This window comes from Pan paniscus, chromosome 6 (genome assembly GCF_029289425.2).
Source record: "Pan paniscus chromosome 6, NHGRI_mPanPan1-v2.0_pri, whole genome shotgun sequence".
NCBI classification, from domain to species: Eukaryota; Metazoa; Chordata; class Mammalia; order Primates; family Hominidae; genus Pan; species Pan paniscus.
The window spans coordinates 19,496,418-19,517,576 of record NC_073255.2 but is presented as its reverse complement, the minus strand read 5'-3'; the positions used below and the strand labels follow the sequence as shown (position 1 = coordinate 19,517,576).

The 21,159-nt window shown below is 34.2% G+C and overlaps 1 protein-coding gene across 21 annotated transcripts in view; it reads left to right on the top strand.

The window, feature by feature from the left end:
• DGKB (diacylglycerol kinase beta) overlaps positions 1-21,159 on the top strand; it is an 835,560-nt gene that overhangs the window by 299,315 nt on the left and 515,086 nt on the right. For all 21 annotated transcript variants that reach the window (XM_034963734.3, XM_057302827.2, XM_057302829.2 and 18 more), the window contains one exon: positions 2,307-2,405. In XM_034963734.3, the coding sequence (XP_034819625.1) occupies positions 2,307-2,405 (99 nt within the window). The remainder of the gene's footprint in view (positions 1-2,306; positions 2,406-21,159) is intronic.

The following is a 21,159-nucleotide window of genomic DNA, read 5'->3' as shown; positions in this document are numbered from 1 at the left end:
TTTACCATATCAGTTGCAAATTGTTGGAAACACATGGATGGAGGCGTGGAGGAGGCTGAGGCCTCCGACTGCATCTGTAGTCAGCGTTGGCATAAGACTCAGTATGTCCTGCCCCTGTGGCCTTCAGAGTCAAGTGTTTAGCTTTACACTGTAATCAAGAATAATATTTCAACACTTTCTTGCTGTAAACACAAATAGGTTTTTATCTCGGATCTGTTTTTTGTAGAGGGTTCTTAGAGTCTGTTTTCTCAGTTTTAAGGAAGTTGCCCAAGATTAAAGAGCCAAAGCTCTTTCTCTGTGACATCCATAGTGCAGCAGAGTCTTAAGACCCATAATCTCTCTTTGGTTTTAGTGCCGTTTTCATAGTACTGGGTTTATTAGTTTCCTAGGGCTGCTGTAACAAAATGTCATATAATAGGTGCCTAAAACAACAAGAATGTATTCACTCATAGGTCTGGAGGCTAGAATTCCAAATGTCAGCAGGTCATCCTCCCTCTGAAGGCTTTCTGGAAGAATCCTTTTCTGCTTCTTCCTAGCTTCTGGTGGTTGCCAGCAATCCCTGGAATTCTTTGTCTTGTAGTGCATCACTCAGATATCGACTTTGTTATCAGATGGACTTCTCTCTGTGCCGTTGTCTCTCTGTCCAGATTCCCCTCTTCTTATAAGGACACCAGTCATTGGATTAGGGTCCAGCTAAACCAACATCTTAACTTAAATACATCTAGAAAGACCCTATTTCCAATTAAGTTCACATTCAAAGGTCCCAGAAGTTAGGACTTCAGCATATCTTTTGGGAGAAATTGATCCATCCCAACACTTGCTAATCTGTTAACTCTAAATCCAAACATCCATGGCCATGGCAGATTCTGAGAAAGTTAATTACTAGGTCCAATAAATTAATAATACATTTTAAACAAGTCACTAATTTTATTTTGAGGAAACTATACCTTTTAATTTGCTCTGAGTATCAGTTTATTTAGTTCTGTTGTGCATTCAGCTGCTTCTCTATCTTCAACACTTCTTGCCTCTTGACAAAGACCAGTAGTGCCTAATACAATTAAATCACTTTTTTATAGAGAAGTTTATATGCCCCTGAGAAGCAGAGCTGCTAATTATGGATGAACATGTAAAGATACTTTTATTTCATGTAATGTAACCTAATGGGCATTAATTACAGTACAAGTCACCTTAACTCCAATGCAGGGAGTTAGCATGACAGCAGTGTTAGATTCTAGGACCGCAGAAATACCTCTTTGATACTGTTCTATTACTAAAAATAAATCAACACTAATTAGACTCCTATGCTTAGTTGATAATTAACTGCTCACAAAGGTATGTATGTTGTGAAAATTAATGCAGCCAAGGCTTAAATGAGGTAGCTTTTGATTCAAAATGGAAAAATAATGTGGCTCTTTTTTGTTTTGAACATAACATATTATCTTATTGAAATGTATATTTTTTTCTAAAGTATGAAGAGTTCATATCAAATTAATGCATAGTGCAGGAGGGAGAAATCTCTAGATGCCCTCAAGCAAGTATTGTTTTACCAAATCTGTGTAATTCTTTAAAAAACTACCATCTCAGTTTTAAAACATCACTATTTAAAACACCACGTTATAACACCTTAATGTAAACTTATGACCAGGTTAATAAAAATATTAGTTTGGGCTCATACATATTAAAAATAAATAGGACATTGTATGATTATATACTAACTTAATGTTGAGCTGATAAATACAATATACAGATAAATTTTTATAATCATAATCATCTTCTTTTATTTATATCCTGCTCCTACTGAGATGAATCTCTGGTTACATTTACATATTGAATTACAAAGTTAAAACTAATGATGGGATCAATTATGCCCCATACTGAGCTGTGCACTTTGGAATGACTTTGAGAAAACAGGAGGGTCAAAAAAAAAAAAAAAGCATACACAGGCACAGAGGTTTCAAGATTATGCTAACAGATAAGCAAAGGAAGAACTGTAATGGACAATAATTTGTGTTTGTCAAAGAAATCAGGGTTCTTTGGTGCAAAACCTAAAGTACATTTTTAATATAAACGTTTCTGAGAATTATAAAATGTATAGAATGGGTCACAGAAGCTGCTAGATGGTTTATTTAGGGTACATATATAAGGACAAATGTATTATGAATTCCTTTATGACTCTGTTTATTTGTTCTTATAATTTCTTTATTGTACTTTTAATGTGTTTGCTGTATCTCGATTGAAATATAATCTCCCCCATGTTAGGCATTGTCATGTAGAATTTGATACTATCCCCCTTTCTGTTTTTCTAGCTGCATAATAAATGTGCTTCTCATCTAAAACCTGAATGTGACTGTGGACCTTTGAAGGACCATATTTTACCACCCACAACAATCTGTCCAGTGGTACTGGTGAGTTTTTCCTTATCATTCTGTTATAACTTAGGATTGCTGTGACTTATCAGTATCGTATACCATTAAAAGCTTCTAGAGATAATTTTTCATCAGTCAAGGTAGAAGTATATAGATCTAAAATACGTCATTACTCTGAAACAGAACACCTTTGTCCACTATATTTCCTTTTTCCTTCTGTCAAAATACGCTTTCTACAACGATATGCTTGAAATGACGCTGACTCAGGTTTTATCACTTAGTCATGCTGTACTTACCAGGAATTGTAAAGGCAGAACACTTCAACATTTTATATATTTTATAGATCTAGCTTCCCAGAATAATGAAGTTATTCTTATGGGCAATTTTGCTGGAGATGCACATTATATATCTGCAACGCTGAGGGCTCTCATCTAGGTTAGAGGCTACCTAAAATGATGACACATCCATGAAGAAAGTTATGCACTGCTATTAGCTGTTTTTTTAAAAAAATTTTTATTGAACAATAAATTTAACTACCTGCAAAATAATTACTTAATTCAATAAATATAGAAGTGAAAATGCATGAGTAAAGTAACTATGAAAAGAACGAACCTTGGTAGGAAGAGAAGCAGATATTCAAACAATATTCATATTCAAAACCCAAATTACTTTGAAAATTAAAGTTATTTTAAAAAACAAACTATTTTATATCCATGATGCACTTCTCATTTTGAAAAACAACATGGAAATTAAATGGCTGGAACTTCCATTTGATATAATAAAATTATAACAACTAAGAAATGATAGAAAAATACTTTTCTAAAGGTCAACCTAGAAATTAATCATATTACTCATTTTGTACCACTTATGATTCATTTTGTAATTATCTGTAAAATACTGGTTGTATTTTAAATGCCTTTATTTCACAAAATTATTAAAAATGCTTCATTTTCTCAAACTACAAAAATAGAGGAAAAGAAAATACCTCCATATTGCTGAGTATAGCAATAACTAATTCTAAATTTCCTTTCTTCATGTAAGGTTTATTAGACATCCTATGGTAAATAAGATTAAATAAAATGAGAGCCATATAAAAATACTTTACATTTTAGGTTAATTTAATTGTTGTTTTTATTCATTTAAGTGTTGTCTTGAAGACTTCTAGAATTTTTGTATTATTTATATTCTTATTTTAAAATATGGCAATTTTACTGGTTTAGATGCATTTTCGATCTCAGATTTTAACTCTAAGATGAGATCTATGATTTCTTCCTACTACCCATCTGTCTGTGCAAGACCCCACTCAATTCAGTGAGCCTGGAGTCTGCCTCCTTGGCCCACTTATGTCAACCTCTAGTTATATAAATTCAAACATAAGGTGTATTCTTTTTATTATGCTATCACTTCTTTTTTTGAGAGAATCAAATGTAAAGAGCATGTGTTACATGAATTTTGTCTTTGAACAATCTTGAAAAATCTTTCATTGCTGTTTTTGACAGTTTTTATTCTGAAGATTGATCTCCAATCATTAAATATTCCCACAGTTTTAATAATTTTTATCTCAGCATTTGTTGTTTACCATTTTTGTGGTACTATCTACTCTGAAGTGTGTGATGACTACTGAGCATTTCGTCCTTCCAAAATGTCTACCTTTCATTGACTTCCATTATACCTCACTCCTGGTCCTTTCTCTGTTTCTCTGGATACTTGCTTTCAGTATCTTTCCTGGGTTCACAATGTCGACATGCCCATGTCGGTGCATCCCTGGATTCTACCCTCCTATGTCATGGCATTCCTCTCTTAGTATTCTTCTCGATGAGATCTTGTTTATTCAGTTGATTGCATTACCATGTTAATTTATATTCAGCTCATTATCCTAAATTCCAAACCTAGAACTGCCACCTGCAGGACCCATATTATTTTAAGTGCATATACCCAATATATTATTATTTACTACTACAATAATTATAGCTCTTTTGATTGAGCATATATACTATCTCAGAGACTATGCTAAAATATTATTTAATTTATTCAGTAAATATTCATTGCATGCCTAGTATGTGCCAAACAGTATTATAGGTAGGAAAGAAAACATTAAAACAAAGACAAATCTTTGCTTTTATGGAGTTTACATTCCAGCAGGGGTAATGTAGACAATGAACAATAAAACTAAATAAATTATTTAGTACCTGGTTGTACTAAAATACATAAACAGAGTAGAATGTTGATTCCTGAAGATATGAAGAGGGGAGGAGTGGGGAGATGTTGGTCAAAGAGTACAAAGTTGCAGTTACATAAGATGAATAAGTGTAGAAATCCAATGTACAGTATGATGACTATAGCTAATATTGTACAACATGGCTGGGCATGGTGGCTCACGCCTGTAATCCCTGCATTTTGGGAGGTCGAGGTGGGTGGATCACTTGAGGTCAGGAGTTCAAGACCCCCCTGGCCAACATGGTGAAACCCCATCTCAACTAAAAATACAAAAAATTAGCCATACATGGTGGCAGGCACCTGTAATCCCAGCTACTGAGGAGGCTGAGGCAGGGGAATCACTTGAACCCAGGAGGCGGAGGTTGCAGTGAGCCAAGATTGCATCACTGCATTCCAGTCTGAGTGACAGAGTGAGACTCTGTCTCAAAAAAAAATGTGTGTGTGTATATATATATATATATAGTATAACATACTGAAAATCTGCCAAGAGACTAGGTGCTCTTAACACACATACACACACACACATGCACACACACAAGGGTAACTATATGAGGAGATGTGAGGAGATGGATATGTTAATTTGCTTAACTATAATAATTATTTCACTATGAATATTTACACTATTGAAAACAAAATAACAACAAATTTATTTATAGATCAAATAGGCATTTATTCATGAATTAGGATAGCATCTATTCTACAGAGTAGAATGAGAGCTCCCACTAGACATAGAACAGTGGATTTTGTAAGGTGGGAACAAGAAAACACAATAATACAAAACAAAAGCTGATTGTTTAACATCATGTTACTTCAGGTTACTCTTTGGGTAAAGAGTTAAAGGAGAGGTTACATCCGTATTATCCCAAGTCAGGTAGACTTGAATTTCACATTTTTAGAAACAACTGTTGTGTTCTGGGATTCAGTTTGCTTCCTTAAAATTTCAGCTTGATTATGTGACACTTTAGTACAAGTTGTTTGTACTAAAGTTTGGTTTCCATTTTGGTTTGGTCTGGTCTGGTCTGTTGGGGCCTCCTGTAGGAGCTCAGTCCAAAACAATGGACTTTGGTAATTTTTGTTTAACAATATCAAAACATTAGTTGTACAGTAATCATATGCCTTAAATATATACAATAAATAAGTGCTGGTTTTGTTTTCAATGTCAAGGGAAAAATTAAAGCAGAGAAAGAAGAAATGTTGGGGCTGCAGTGATAAAAGAGGCTGTCAAGATATTCACTGAAGAGACAGTTGAGTAGAGTTGAGTGATTTGAGGGAGTCACCCCTGTGGCTATCTGGGGACAGAACTTTACCAACAGATTCTGAGGCAGTAGACACTTGACAGATCTCAAAGGCATTGGGGGGGATTAGTGGCTAGCCCTGAGTGTATAGGAGGAAAAATAGAAGTTCAAAGATATCATACGATTTTTATATTGGGTGGGACAATTTAGGCCGTTGTAAAATCTTTAGCCTTTACTCTGAATAAAATAGGAAGCCATTAGAGGATTCTGACCAGAACCAGAAATTATCTGACTTATATTTTAAAAGGAACAATCTGTGTAGTGTTGAGGGGGCAACAATGGCAAAAAGACATAATACTTCTGTTTTCTCAAAGAAATAGAAACCTGGGTCATTAGCTAGAGTGAGGATGGTGCAAGATGTGTAAGAAGCCTGTGTCACCTAGGAAAGTGGGAACAAAATTGTTCAAAGAAACTGTGACTTTCAAGGAGAAAAGAGCAGCTACCTCTAGTTAATAATCATCCATTTAGTATATAATTCCAGTCGGCTTGGATGAATATATTTCTTTACTCACATTCAGTCATATTTATCTAGTTACAGTCCAGCTTTATGAATGGAATAGGCACAGCCCAGTCTTCATGTGACCGTGTCTTTTGGCAAATGTGATGTACAGAGAGGGCAGCCAGAGAGTTGAGAATATATGCAAAGGAGTAATTGTAAGGCTTAATCATGGAATTTGAGCTGGAAATGAGGGAAGTAAGAACATTAAATATGAGGTACAGTAATAGATTTTAGAAATAGTACATTGTAAATTACAGTGAAGTCAAAGGTTGTTGGAATCAAGGTTAATGGTGTCAGGTTGAGAGTGAGTGAGGTAGGAATTGAGATTATGAAGGGGTATGGTTATAAGTAACACAATATATAAATTCATTTTGTTTTCAAAGTGACAACATAAGATAAATATTATAATTGTTCCCATTTTACATACAAGGAAACTGAGAAACAAAGAGGTTAAGTAAATTTCCCAGTGTCCCATGAGTAGTACATGGCAATTTAGAAGTGGAGCCCGAGTGGTTATCACTCCAGAGCTGTGCTCTGAGATTTTCTCCAAATCCCAATAGAGAGAGTTTATCTGTTGTATCTCAGCTACTGAAACCTTCACACCCCAACTTTCCCAAACTAGAAACCTAAGTAGCATTTTTTATTTCTCATCTGGAATATAATATTACTCAATTCTATTCTAATGTTCTTAATCCTGTCTCTTTACTTCAGCCCAACTGTGACTGTCTTGTATACCAGCCTCACAAATTTTATTCTACGATTGTCCCAGTATCATCCTTGTGAACTACCTCCTTTCTGTACACCCCAACCTGCTTCCTGGGTCAACTTTCAAAAAATGCAAATATTATAAGTCTCTCTCACTCTTAAAATATTTTTGGTGATTCCCTATTTGAATCCCAAACACTCTATTACAGTAAACAAGGGTCTTTAACTGGATCAACCTACTCATTCTCTCATATAGTACCTTATCCACTAGAAATCAAGGATAATTGAACTGCTTGTAATTCTTTAAGTACACTTGTTGTGTCAAGCCCTTCGGGTCTCGTATGTGTTAATAAATCAATCTAAATCACTTTGCTTTAAAAATTTGCCCACCTAGCTAAGTCCGAATTAAAAGGTTACTTTCTTGTCATGGAATAAAAATATTGACTGTTGTACACATTAACTATTTAAGTGATCATACTTCAAACAAATTAATGAAACTGTTCTGCCCACAAAATTGCTTAATCAGCTCCAGCTGATAGGCTCTGAGCCTTTTCAGTCTGCGAACTTTCAGTAACTTTCCAGGAATAATTTCACACTGCATGACCTGTAGCCCTTCATTTAAAGCAAATCATTAGTCCTCACATATATCATATTGTTTTGGTTTTTATTATTTAATACCAGTTTCCTCTTTAAGAAATTGTATGCCCCAGTTTCTTTTGCTAATCTTCTCTAAGAGGAGCAGATGAGGTTCAGACTCAGTTAATACAAAGTGGATATTGATATTATCTCTATCACATTATAAAAAATATTAGAGAACTTAAGATGCCTAGTTTTATTTTTTCCTTAGTCTTTGACTCTGTAGTTAGGAATTGGTTATTGAATGACCTCTATAAATACAGCGTGGATCCTTAATTTCTGGTTGAAACTCACATAGCCTTGTATCTTAATGACATACCACAAGGTCAAGATCCATAGCCATTGTCTTCTTTTATTTTAGAACACCTTCTCCAGGGTCATTAAAAAAAATTTGTACCACCCTTCTCAGCCTTCCCATTCCTCCCCAATCGTTGTTATAAGCTGTAGGTTAATGATTCAGTAGATATATGCTCACCATTTCCAGAGATTAGCAAGGTAAGCATCTCCTCTGCACTGATGAAATGCTTTTTATAAGCATGCATTACAAACGGTTTTCACAGATAATTGGCCTTGATAATGGCTATTGCCATAAAAATGGGTTAAAATCAACTACTCTGAAATTAAAATTATTATCATATGGTGTTTTCATTCAAATAAAAATTAAACAATGATTCCCTACATCAGACATAATTAGTTTTCTGAGGTTGCAATTGGCATCCAGTATCTTTTGAAAGTACTATCAAAAATCTATATTGCTTAAAATTTATTTAATGTGTGATTTAGTCAAGATTTTTCCATGACTGTGTTTATGTACTTAGAATGCTTTTTTTAAAGAAAAAAAATGTTCTGGTAACAATTATAGCTATAGTTCATTTACTGCCATATTGAAGAGAGGTCAGAAACTGTTTACAAAGGTAGATTTCCTTAAATCCTCCCCTTATTTTACTTCCAAAAAAATGTAGGATGAATACCAACTCATCGAGACTCATGATAAGCTGCTTAATTTGTAAAAGGCCATTAACCCTTCCCAACTGATTGTCAAAACAGATGTTCTGCCTTTAACAGAATCTATTAAAAAATGCATTCTTGGTTCTTGCTGCAGATAACACACTGAAATCTCAGCTGGCCAATCCAAAACAAAGTGACATTGCAAATAAATTTTAATAATCTCATATGGAATATGGCCTAATGAGGCCATATGCAAGCCACTCACTCTTCTATGTTCTAATTTACCCCTAACTCAAGACAGATGTAGTCTATGTTGTTTTAGCCCTTCGCAGTTTCGCTTAAATTAAATTGGGCTTCAGCAATTATGTCATCAGCCTGCATTGAAAGGGAGTTTTAAAAATTAATCATATAAAACTCCCTATTTTAACAAAAAAAGATATGTTGGAAATGTCCTTCATTACCTGACAAAAGTTCTTCTCAGTTCTGTTTATCATGATGTTATCTCTTAGACTTCATGTGTCATTGCCATCATGCTTTTATTTTTTGTACTTAAGAAGCTTATAATTAAATTTATACTAAATTGAACTATGATGTTGGAATATATGTTGTTTATTTGTATGTGTTTATATATAACTTTATTAGTATTCTATTCATAAATTTCTCTTCTGTTTCTCTGTAATGGCTTAAGTCCATACTTTTGAAATTATTTTGGGTAGTACATAAATTTGTGAGGTCACAGAAATCAATAAAATAGGCCTATAGAATCCCTTTGATTTTAGAGTAATCTCATATAGGAGGCTACAAATCTGATCAATTTTTCTAGAATTATATTTTAGTTTTACATTCATTCTAAGTTTTATATAATTTTTATGATGAGGTAAAGTGGCTCTTTAAGAGTGCACATATTTATGTAATTATTTTTCAGTTTTGGAGGGGCTTTTATTCAATTAATTCTGCCACCGTCAACAAAAGAAGACTTGAGATATCTCATGAGAAAATCACATTTTAAACTTTGAAGAGTAAAATCAAGCAGATTATCACAAAAATCATTTCTGTTGTATTCACCTCCATGATTTAGTTTTGTTTTCTGTATGTACACATTTTGTGTTATAATTTAAAAACAATATTCCTTATTTTAATTTAACTTTTAGGTTCAAGGGTCCATGTACAGGTTTATTATATAGGTAAGCTTGTGTCACGGGGGCTTGTTGTACAGATTATTTCATCACCCAGGTACTAAGCCTACTATGCATTACTTATTTTTCCTCATCCTCTTCCTCCTCCCAGCCTCCACCCTCTGTCGTTGTTGCCCTCTATCTGTCCATGTGTTCTCATCATCGAGCTCTCACTTATAAGTGAGAACATGTGGTATTTGGTTTTCTGTTCCTACATTAGTTTCCTAAGGAAAATGGCCTTTAGCTCCATCCATGCTCTTGCCAAGAACATGATCGATCTTGAAGAGCAAGGTTCTTAATTCTCTAACAAAGGGGTTAATTACCTAGCCTTTTTTTCATATCAATATCAATATTTTATATTGATAAATTGGAATTATGAATGACATAGTGTTAATATGCTGATTATTTAAAGTTGAAGTTGTATGATACATAAGTAACCATTGTTTTAGATGAATTGTTATTTTTATTTCTTAAAGGTACCTTTAGGATCATTGCATTATTTTTATATACAATATCTGCAGTGCTCGCTTTCTACTGTTTATTTTTCCTCTCTTTCCTCTTTTCTTCCTGCCTTCTTTCCTTCCTTCTTTCTTTTCTTCCTTTTTCTTCCCCTTAATTTTTACTAAAGACACTGGAGCTAAAAATCCAGATAAGAGCAGTTGTCTTCTCTCCTGCAATTCAGAGTAAATTAGATGAAGCATCCAAAGAGGTTAAATATTAGGGTGTGATAAATACTCACTTACAGGGGCTCTAGAGGTGGGAATCTTAATCCATCCCAAGGGAAAACAGTAAATTAAACTTTTTCTTAAAGAAATGATGTCTGAGAATAAATAGGTATTTTGAAGGAAAATGTAAAGTGATGTTTATATAAAGAGACAAGAGAGTACATAGTGTGATCATGAAACTCCAAAATATTTTTTAAAGGGCATGTGTAAGGGTGAGGCTGGAGAGGGAGAAAATACAAGGTCCAAGATAATGGCTTCCTGGCCTGTCTTGTCAAGGAGATCAGCTTTATCGAATATAAATATGAGCTTAAATGATTAACTTTGTGTTGTAGAAAGACAGCTTTGCTAGCAGTGTGGTGTAAAAGAAATGTAAAGCAGGGAGCAGAAGAGATATGAGAGTATCACTAGGAGATTGCAATGTGAATAGTCAAGAGACACCAACAGAGAAAGAAAATTAGGCAACCAGGAGAGAAAACTGTAGCAGAGAGTAGAACATTAGGATTTGATGTGATTTCAAAATAGATTATTTTCAGATGATGGTAAGATCCAATATGCAGCCATGAATCTGGGTGGCTCAACTGATGTGCAGGGGAAGTTCATTAGATGTTAGAAAGTAAGGGAACTCTGAGAATGACTTATTGGATATTATCCTTAAAACCACCCAGGATAGTTGCAGAGTCTTAAAAATAGTTATTACTTGACAGTAATGAATAAGGGTAGAGGAGAACTATTAGATTTCATGAACCTCAAGTGTAAAGATTTCATGAACCTCAAGTCCAGCTTTGTAGCTGGACAAATGGTAATTTTGATGGAAGGCCAGGAGATTGCCCTTAAAACTATAGCAGTTGTAAGGATTGAGAGAGTGAGCTGCCTCTTTTCAGAAGTGTTATTAGCAAAAGTGGCAATCATTTAGAAAGGAAAAGGATAATTTGTTTTTTTTGCACACTGGTTCCAGGGAGCCCAGTGAAAAGTTTTAGAAAAGAGGAGAAGTGTGGAAGATTTATGAGAGAGAGAGAGAAAGGAAGGGAGGAAAGAAGGAAGGAAGGGAGGAAAGAAGGAAGGAAGGAAGTGAGGGGAGGGAGGGGAGTGGAGGGGAGGGGAGCAGGAAGGAGGGAAGGAAGGAAGGGAGGAAGGGAGGAAGGGAAAAGAAAAGAAAGAAGAGAAGGAAAGAAAAGGGAGAAGAGAAAGAAGGAAGAGAGAATAATGATAGCCAGAAAGTGTGGAAGACTAGAGTCCAGAGTTCTTACATGAACTCCTGATCTGTGGGCAAGTCGTTTCCATCCAGTAGTTTCAAAATGGTGACAAATGACTTGTATGTGAAATGTAAAAAGAATTGATATAAATCAATAATAAACAAACAATTCAGTTGAAAAGGGCAAGAGACCTAAACAGGCATTTGAAGTAAGTCTATTTATAAACCACCTATAAACATATGAATATGCACTCACCATCATTACTTATCAAGAAAATTGATGTTAAGTATCAGGAGATAACATTAGACACTGAAGAGAATGATACAAGCACATTAAAAAGCCTAAGCTTTGTTAAGATGCAGCCAAATTGTTCATCCATTGCAGGTGAGAGAGTAAATTGGTTCAGTTACCTTAGAACTCTGGCAGTATACCATTTGTATTTTAATCTTGGGTTTTTCACTAGTTTTGTGATATGAAGCAAGCTATTAACATTTTGTCCCTCTGTATTCCATTTGTAAATAAAATCAAATGAGTTAATTCATGAAAATTGCTTACAACTATGCATAGCTGATGGTGAGTGCTAAGATGATATCATCTAATATTACTATTATAAGTGTTATGCTGTAATTTGAAAAGTGAATTTTAACATTTTACCATACCATAACTATGTAATCATACAAAATTTTAAAATAATAAAGAAAAAGAATTTAAACATTTAAAAACCTGTGTTACAGTTATATAAGAAGAATTACAATTAATATATAAATAGAAACACTATTAAAATTACCTTCCTGATTTTTAGGGTTTTTTTTCACCTTTTTAAAGTTAACCTGAATATACTATGTGTCATTATATTTTAACACTTAATTTGATATCGTTAAATTTCTATGTATTTCCATATACTATGGGACATCACTGTTAATGCCTGTGTAATCTCATTAAGTAAAGAAGTCATATTTTAGTTGAAACTGTTTTTGTCTAGCAACTTTTCAATTCCTCATTTTGTTATTATAAGTAACATGATAGTGAACATCTTTATGAAGAATGGTTTCTTCTGGCTGTTCTCTACTCAGAAGTGCAAAGGATCATTTTCCCCATACTGTGTTATTTTGTCCTACAAATGAGTCCGCTTTTATGGTTGTTTAATTCTTTCTGTACTATAAACCCATTCCTAATGAAGAAAATAATGATTAAATATTTCCTAAAACAGAACATTTGTCTTAGAATAGAAAATTATTTAAAATTTTAAAATCATTTTTAGATGATTATTTATCTCACTTTTTTTTTAACTGGATTTCTAGCCCCTGACAACTCTCATATCTCTTTTTTTATTTTTATTTTTATTTTTTTTTAATTATTATACTTTAAGTTTTAGGGTACATGTGCACAACGTGCAGGTTAGTTACATATGTATACATGTGCCATGCTGGTGCGCTGCACCCACTAACTCATCATCTAGCGTTAGGTATATCTCCCATTGATATCCCTCCCCCCTACCCCCACCCCACAACACGCCCCAGAGTGTGATGTTCCCCTTCCTGTGTCCATGTGTTCTCATTGTTCAATTCCCACCTATGAGTGAGAATATGCGGTGTTTGGTTTTTTGTTCTTGCGATAGTTTACTGAGAATGATGCTTTCCAATTTCATCCATGTCCCTACAAAGGACATGAACTCATCATTTTTTCTGGCTGCATAGTATTCCATGGTGTATATGTGCCACATTTTCTTAATCCAGTCTATCATTGTTGGATATTTGGGTTGGTTCCAAGTCTTTGCTATTGTGAATAATGCCGCAATAAACATACGTTTGCATGTGTCTTTATAGCAGCATGATTTATAGTCCTTTGGGTATATACCCCGTAATGGGATGGCTGGGTCAAATGGTATTTCTAGTTCTAGATCCCTGAGGAATCGCCACACTGACTTCCACAGTGGCTGAACTAGTTTACAGTCCCACCAGCAGTGTAAAAGTGTTCCTATTTCTCCACATCCTCTCCAGCACCTGTTGTTTCCTGACTTTTTAATGATTGCCATTCTAACTGGTGTGAGATGGTATCTCATTGTGGTTTTGATTAGCATTTCTCTGATGGCCAGTGATGGTGAGCATTTTTTCGTGTGTTTTTTGGCTGCATAAATGTCTTCTTTTGAGAAGTGTCTGTTCATGTCCTTCGCCCACTTTTTGATGGGGTTGTTTGTTTTTTTCTTGTAAATTTGTTTGAGTTCATTGTAGATTCTGGATATTAGCGCTTTGTCAGATGAGTAGGTTGTGAAAATTTTCTCCCATTCTGTAGGTTGCCTGTTCACTCAGATGGTAGTTTCTTTTGCTGTGCAGAAGCTCTTTAGTTTAATTAGATCCCATTTGTCAATTTTGTCTTTTGTTGCCATTGTTTTTGGTGTTTTAGACACGAAGTCCTTGCCCATGCCTATGTCCCGAATGGTAAAGCCTAGGTTTTCTTCTAGGGTTTTTATGGTTTTAGGTCTAACGTTTAAATCTTTAATCCATCTTGAATTGATTTTTGTATAAGGTGTAAGGAAGGGATCCAGTTTCAGCTTTCTACATATGGCTAGCCAGTTTTCCCAGCACCATTTATTAAATAGGGAATCCTTTCCCCATTGCTTGTTTTTCTCAGGTTTGTCAAAGATCAGATAGTTGTAGGTATGCGGCATTATTTCTGAGGGCTCTGTTCTGTTCCATTGATCTATATCTCTGTTTTGGTACCAGTACCATGCTGTTTGGGTTACTGTAGCCTTGTAGTATAGTTTGAAGTCAGGTAGTGTGATGCCTCCAGCTTTGTTCTTTTGGCTCAGGATTGACTTGGCGATGGGGGCTCTTTTTTGGTTCCATATGAACTTTAAAGTAGTTTTTTCCAATTCTGTGAAGAAAGTCGTTGGTAGCTTGATGGGGATGGCATCAAAATTGATAAACCGCTAGCAAGACTAATAAAGAAAAAAAGAGAGAAGAATCAAATAGATGCAATAAAAAATGATAAAGGGGATATCACCACCGATCCCACAGAAATACAAACTACCATCAGAGAATACTGCAAACACCTCTACGCAAATAAACTAGAAAATCTAGAAGAAATGGATAAATTCCTCGACACATACACTCTCCCAAGACTAAACCAGGAAGAATAGACCAATAACAGGATCTGAAATTGTGGCAATAATCAATAGCTTACCAACCAAAAAGAGTCCAGGACCAGATGGATTCACAGCCGAATTCTACCAGAGCTACAAGGAGGAGCTGGTACCATTCCTTCTGAAACTATTCCAATCAATAGAAAAAGAGGGAATCCTCCCTAACTCATTTGATGAGGCCAGCATCATCCTGATACCAAAGCCGGGCAGAGACACAACCAAAAAAGAGAATTTTAGACCAATATCCTTGAGGAACATTGATGCAAATATCCTCAATAAAATACTGGCAAAACAAATCCAGCAGCACATCAAAAAGCTTATCCACCATGATCAAGTGGGCTTCATCCCTGGGATGCAAGGCTGGTTCAATACACGCAAATCAATAAATGTAATCCAGCATATAAACAGAGCCAAAGACAAAAACCACATGATTATCTCAATAGGTGCAGAAAAGGCCTTTGACAAAATTCAACAACCCTTCATGCTAAAAACTCTCAATAAATTAGGTATTGATGGGACGTATTTCAAAATAATAAGAGCTATCTATGACAAACCCACAGCCAATATCATACTGAATGGGCAAAAACTGGAAGCATTCCCTTTGAAAACTGGCACAAGACAGGGATGCCCTCTCTCACCACTCCTATTCAACATAGTGTTGGAAGTTCTGGCCAGGGCAATTAGGCAGGAGAAGGAAATAAAGGGTATTCAATTAGAAAAAGAGGAAGTCAAATTGTCCCTGTTTGCAGACGACATGATTGTATATCTAGAAAACCCCATTGTCTCAGCCCAAAATCTCCTTAAGCTGATAAGCAACTTCAGCAAAGTCTCAGGATACAAAATCAATGTACAAAAATCACAAGCATTCTTATACACCAACAACAGACAAACAGAGAGCCAAATCATGAGTGAACTCCCATTCACAACTGCTTCAAAGAGAATAAAATACCTAGGAATCCACCTTACAAGGGATGTGAAGGACCTCTTCAAGGAGAACTACAAACTACTGCTCAAGGAAATAAAAGAGGATACAAACAAATGGAAGAACATTCCATGCTCATGGGTAGGAAGAATCAATATTGTGAAAATTGCCATACTGCCCAAGGTAATTTATCTCACTTTTGAACTTAACCATATTATTACTGTCCATTAGCAGGAAATGATAGGATGTGAAACAATGAATATGTTCAGCACCATAGCCCTTTAGACCAGTTATGGTGTGTTCTTCCTGGAATACACTCTCTTGTTATAATATCTGATGAGCCTTTAAGAATAGAGTTAATACAATGAGAACACATGGGCACAGGGAAGGGAACATCACACACCAGGGCCTGTCGAGTGGTAGGGGGTTAGGGGAGGGAGAATATTAGGACAAATACCTAATGCATGTGGGGCTTGAAACCTAGATGATGGGTTGATAGGTGCAGCAAACCACCATGGCACATGTATACCTGTGGAACAAACCTGCACATTCTGTGCATGTATCCCAGAACTTTAAAGTAAAGTTTAAAAAAGAAGAATAGAGTTAATAAAAATACCATCAAGATAAATTATGAAGCTTGTTAGTTCACAGAAAGGACAACAAAACTATTTGAAAAATGTATATTTAAAAAATATTCTTTAGTTTTAAAATTAATTAATCCTGTTTTATAAACAATTTTTAAATCATATTTATTAAAATTATAAATATAAAATATGAATTTTATTCTGTATTGATATATAATATTTGTACATGTTTATGGGGTACATGTAATATTTTGTTACATGCATAAAATGTGTAATGATCAGGTCAGGGTATTTAGGGTATACATCACCTTGAATATTTCATTATTTCTTTATGTTGGGAAGTCCTCTCTTCCAGCTATTTTGAAACATACAATGTGTGAAACTATCGTCATTCTACTCTACTACTGAACATTAAAATTTATTTCTTCTATCTAACCTCGTGTTTGTATCCATTAACCAACCTCTCTTTATCCCCCTACTCCACAAACATGCAAACTCTTCCCATCCTCTGATAACTATCATTCTACTCTCTACCCGCATGGAATTAACTTTTTAACTCCCACATATGAATGAGAACATGTAACATTAATCTTTCTGTGCTTGGCTTATTTCACCTATCATATTGACCTCCAGTTCCATCTATGTTGCTGAAACTTAAAATGGTCCCAGTTCTGCATCTCTTTTTTCTTCACTGTAACTCTGAAAACTTGGCTAAGTTGTGATGTTGCTGAAGCAGCAATCTACGTATCTCTACCTATAACACCCTCAGAAAACCATATGTCATATTAACTTCTCCTCTTCTTCCGATCTTGCTTGCTCTTCCACAATTTTAAGAATTCTACTAAATTATGCATTGTAAATATGGTGATTAAGTCTTAAATAGCATAGAGTATGTTAAATCTTTCCTTAGAGCATGTGTTTAACTAAGTCATTATTTCTCAGCAATGTCAGAAAGTTTGTTAGGAAGTAGAAGTATGGTGTGTGTCTCTTTCTCACAGCTCCAGTAGTATGGAAACTTTCTGTAGATTTTTTCATCTGACTTTTATCGGCAAGAGTTAATAATGACAATCCCAATGCTACACATCAGCTAATTCAAGGAGGGTGGGAGATATTCAAATCTTCTGTGATTCTGAAATTTGAATTTTGAATTCTCTGTAATATTATTCCTAGGCTAGTTATAAAACTTCCAGAAATGCAGAGTCTGGTGGGGAGGTGTGAACATATAACTAACTAAGGATGTATCTTGCTGCACTGAGCTTCAGCTTTTCTTTCACATCATTATGGCTGTTTCACCCTTCTTTTAAATTTACCTCTTTAACCTTTAAGCAAAGTTACTGAAGTCATCTATTTCCTTGAAATCCTATGTCATCTACCAAAGGTTTGTGCCTATGCAACGTTCTTTTTTGTTGAAAGAGCAGGGATAAAGCATATTGTCAGCTCTCAATAAATGTTTCATCAGTGTCATTACTTAATATTCATTTAATTAATATTCATTATAGATCAATTCATAATTGTCATCATAGTAATGATAGGCAAAAAGAAACCTCATTTTTCCATATTTTGGAAATCTAACTCAGACTCAATTTCATGGTATTATTCATAAAGGATAGCTGCCTTTTATTTATTTAATTTTTTAAACGTATGGGATTACATTCTCACTATTCAAATTCTGATGAGGAACACATTAAGAACTAGGGTGCTATAATATTTATAAAACATGTCTACATCCATTTTGGTTTAAAATATTCTTCATGTACATGTATTTTAAAGAGTCATAGCATGTACGTGTATTTCTTCATGTACATATATTTTAAAGAATACATGTATTCTTCATGTACATATATTTTAAAGAGACATAGCATAAGAAAACTGGGAGGGGACCCAGCCTCACTAAGTGATTTCATAATCTTACCCTTGGGAGGTTAACCAACCAGTTATCTGTTACATTGTCTCAGATTGGCTGTGTTGCTTTCTGACAAACTGTCTTTACATTGAACTAGTTTATATTATGTAGAACGTGTATAATTATAAACAGGGTCTAGTCTAAAAGAAAAAGTTCAAGTGTTATAGACAATTGTTTTTGTTTCTACCTAAATGCATAAGGTAGAGTTGTATACTTAAAGGGATTTTTTAAACAGGGATGTGTATATATATACCATATATATATGATGTGTGTGTGTGTGTGTGTATATCCTATATATATACTGTATATATATCCTATATGTATAACTGTACCCAGTGTAAGCAATAATAATTTTTTTCAAAAATCAAACTTGTGCCACATTTGGTTTGCCATGATTTATGGAAACGCCAAACAAAAGCCCCATAAGACATGAATTGGAAGTTCAGCTAAGAAGAAATCTGATGAAAATCTTTTATTTTAATATATGAACAATTGGGAAGTTAATATATTCAGGATGCAGTGTCCTATGGATTGACTCTTGACACACAGGAGTTCACAGTCAAGAAGATTAATTAGGCCATCATTCCTATATTAATTTAAAATGTCAATTTTCTTCGCTGACCTCAAACCTAGAAAAAAACCCCAAAATTTAAATATCCAAAAACCTATTATAGGTAGAAATCTTCGAAAACTTTAAGTTCAGATCATAGGTGTCTATATAATATCTAGAAGGTACATTGAAATTGCTGTGAAATATATAGTCCCACAAATCAAAAATAATAATGAAGTCATAAAAATTCTTTAAAAATTGTATTTACATGATTTTGGTTGGTTTTTTGCATTTTTTGTTTTCTTCACTTTATCTATAGTTACCATAATAATTTTACATATTTATAGGATGCAGAATGATATTTTGATGCCTGTATGAAATATGTAGTGATTAAATCAGAGTAATTAGTATAACCATCACCTAAAACATTTATCATTTCTTCGTATTGGAAATATTCATAATTCTCCAGTCTAGCTTTTTGAACATACACAATAAATTATTGTTAGCTCTATTCACATTATAGTGCTATAGAACATAACTTATTTATTATGTCTAGCTGTAATTTTGTATCAGTTAACCAACTTCTCTCTTTGCCTTTCTCATCCCTAACTTCTCAGCCTCTGAAAACCACAATTCTATCCTTTTATTCCATGAGCTCAATTTTTTAGATCCCATATATAAGTAAGAATGTGGTATTGATCTTTCTGTGCTTGACTAATTTAACATAATGCCCTTCAGGTTCATCCATGTTGCAAAAAATGACAACGTCCCATTTCTTTTTATGGTTGAATAGTATTCCATTGTGCATATATACCATAATTATTTTATCCACTCATCTACTGATGGACATTTAGGTTGATATCACATCTTGGCTATAGTGAATAGTGCTGTTATAAACATGGGGGTGAAGATGTCACTTTGATACACAAGTTTCCTTTCCTTTGGCTAAATACCCAGCAATAGGATTGCTGGATTATATGATATTTCTATTTTTAGTTTTTTAAGGAACCTCCATACTGTTTTTCATAATAGTTGTACTAACTAAAATTCCTTCCAACAATGTATGAATTCCCTTTTCTCTGCATCCTAGCCAGTATTTCTTATTTTTTGTCTTTTTGTTAATAGCCATTCTAACTGGGGCAAGGTGATATCTTATGGTGGTTTTGATTTGCATTTCCCTGATGATTAGTGATGCTGAACATTTTTTATATACTTTTTGGCCATTTGTATTTCTTCTTTTGAGAAAAGTCTTTCAGATTCTTTTCCACCTCTTAATGGGATTATTACTATTATTATTATTGCTGTTAAGTTGTTTGAGTTCCTTGTATATTCTAGGTAAAAGGCCCTTGTCAGATAAATAGTTTGTAGATATTTTCTCCCAATCTACAGATTGTCTGTTCACTCTGTGATTGTTTTCTTCGCTGAGCAAAAGCTTTTTAAAAGTTTCATATAGTCTTGTTTGTCCATTTTTCTTTTTGTTACCTGTGCCTTTGTAACCTTATCCATAAAAATCTTTGCTCAGACCAGAGTCCCAAAGAAATCCCCCTCTGTTTTTTTCTAGTAGTTTTATAGTTTTGGGTCTTACATTTAAATTGTTAATACATTTTGTGTCAATTTTTGGATCTGGTGAAAGATGGGGATCTGGTTTTATTCCTCTGCATATGAATATCCAGTTTTCTCAACACCATTTATTATAGAGGGTGTCTTTTCCCCAGTGTATGTTCTTAGAGCCTATGTCAAAAGTGAGTTGACTGTAAAATACATAGATTTGTTTCAGTGTTCTCTATACTGTTCTATTTGTCTGTGTGTTAGTTTTTATAGCAATGCTATGCTGTTTTGGTTACCATTGCTTTGTGATATATTTGGAAGTCACATAGTGTTATTCCTCCCTTTGCTCAGTATTACTTTGACTACTTCTATTTGTTTGTGGTTCAATACAAATTTTAGGATTTTTCCCTATTTATTTGAAGAAAACTGTAATTGCAATTTTTAATAGGGATTACATTGAATCTATAAATTGCTTTGGGTTGTATGGTCATTTTGACAATATTAACTCTTCTAATCCATGAGCATGGCATGTCTTTTGATTTTTATGTCCTCTTCAATTTTTTTCATCAGTGTTTTGCAGTTTTAATTGTAGAGATTATTTACCTCCTTGGTTAAATTTATTCCTAAGTATTTTATTATTTTATTTAAGCTATTATAAATGAGGTTTCCTTCTCCAGCTCCTTTTCAGCTAGCTTGTTTTTGGTAAATAGGAATGCTACTGATTTTTTTGTATGTTAATTTTTGTATCCTG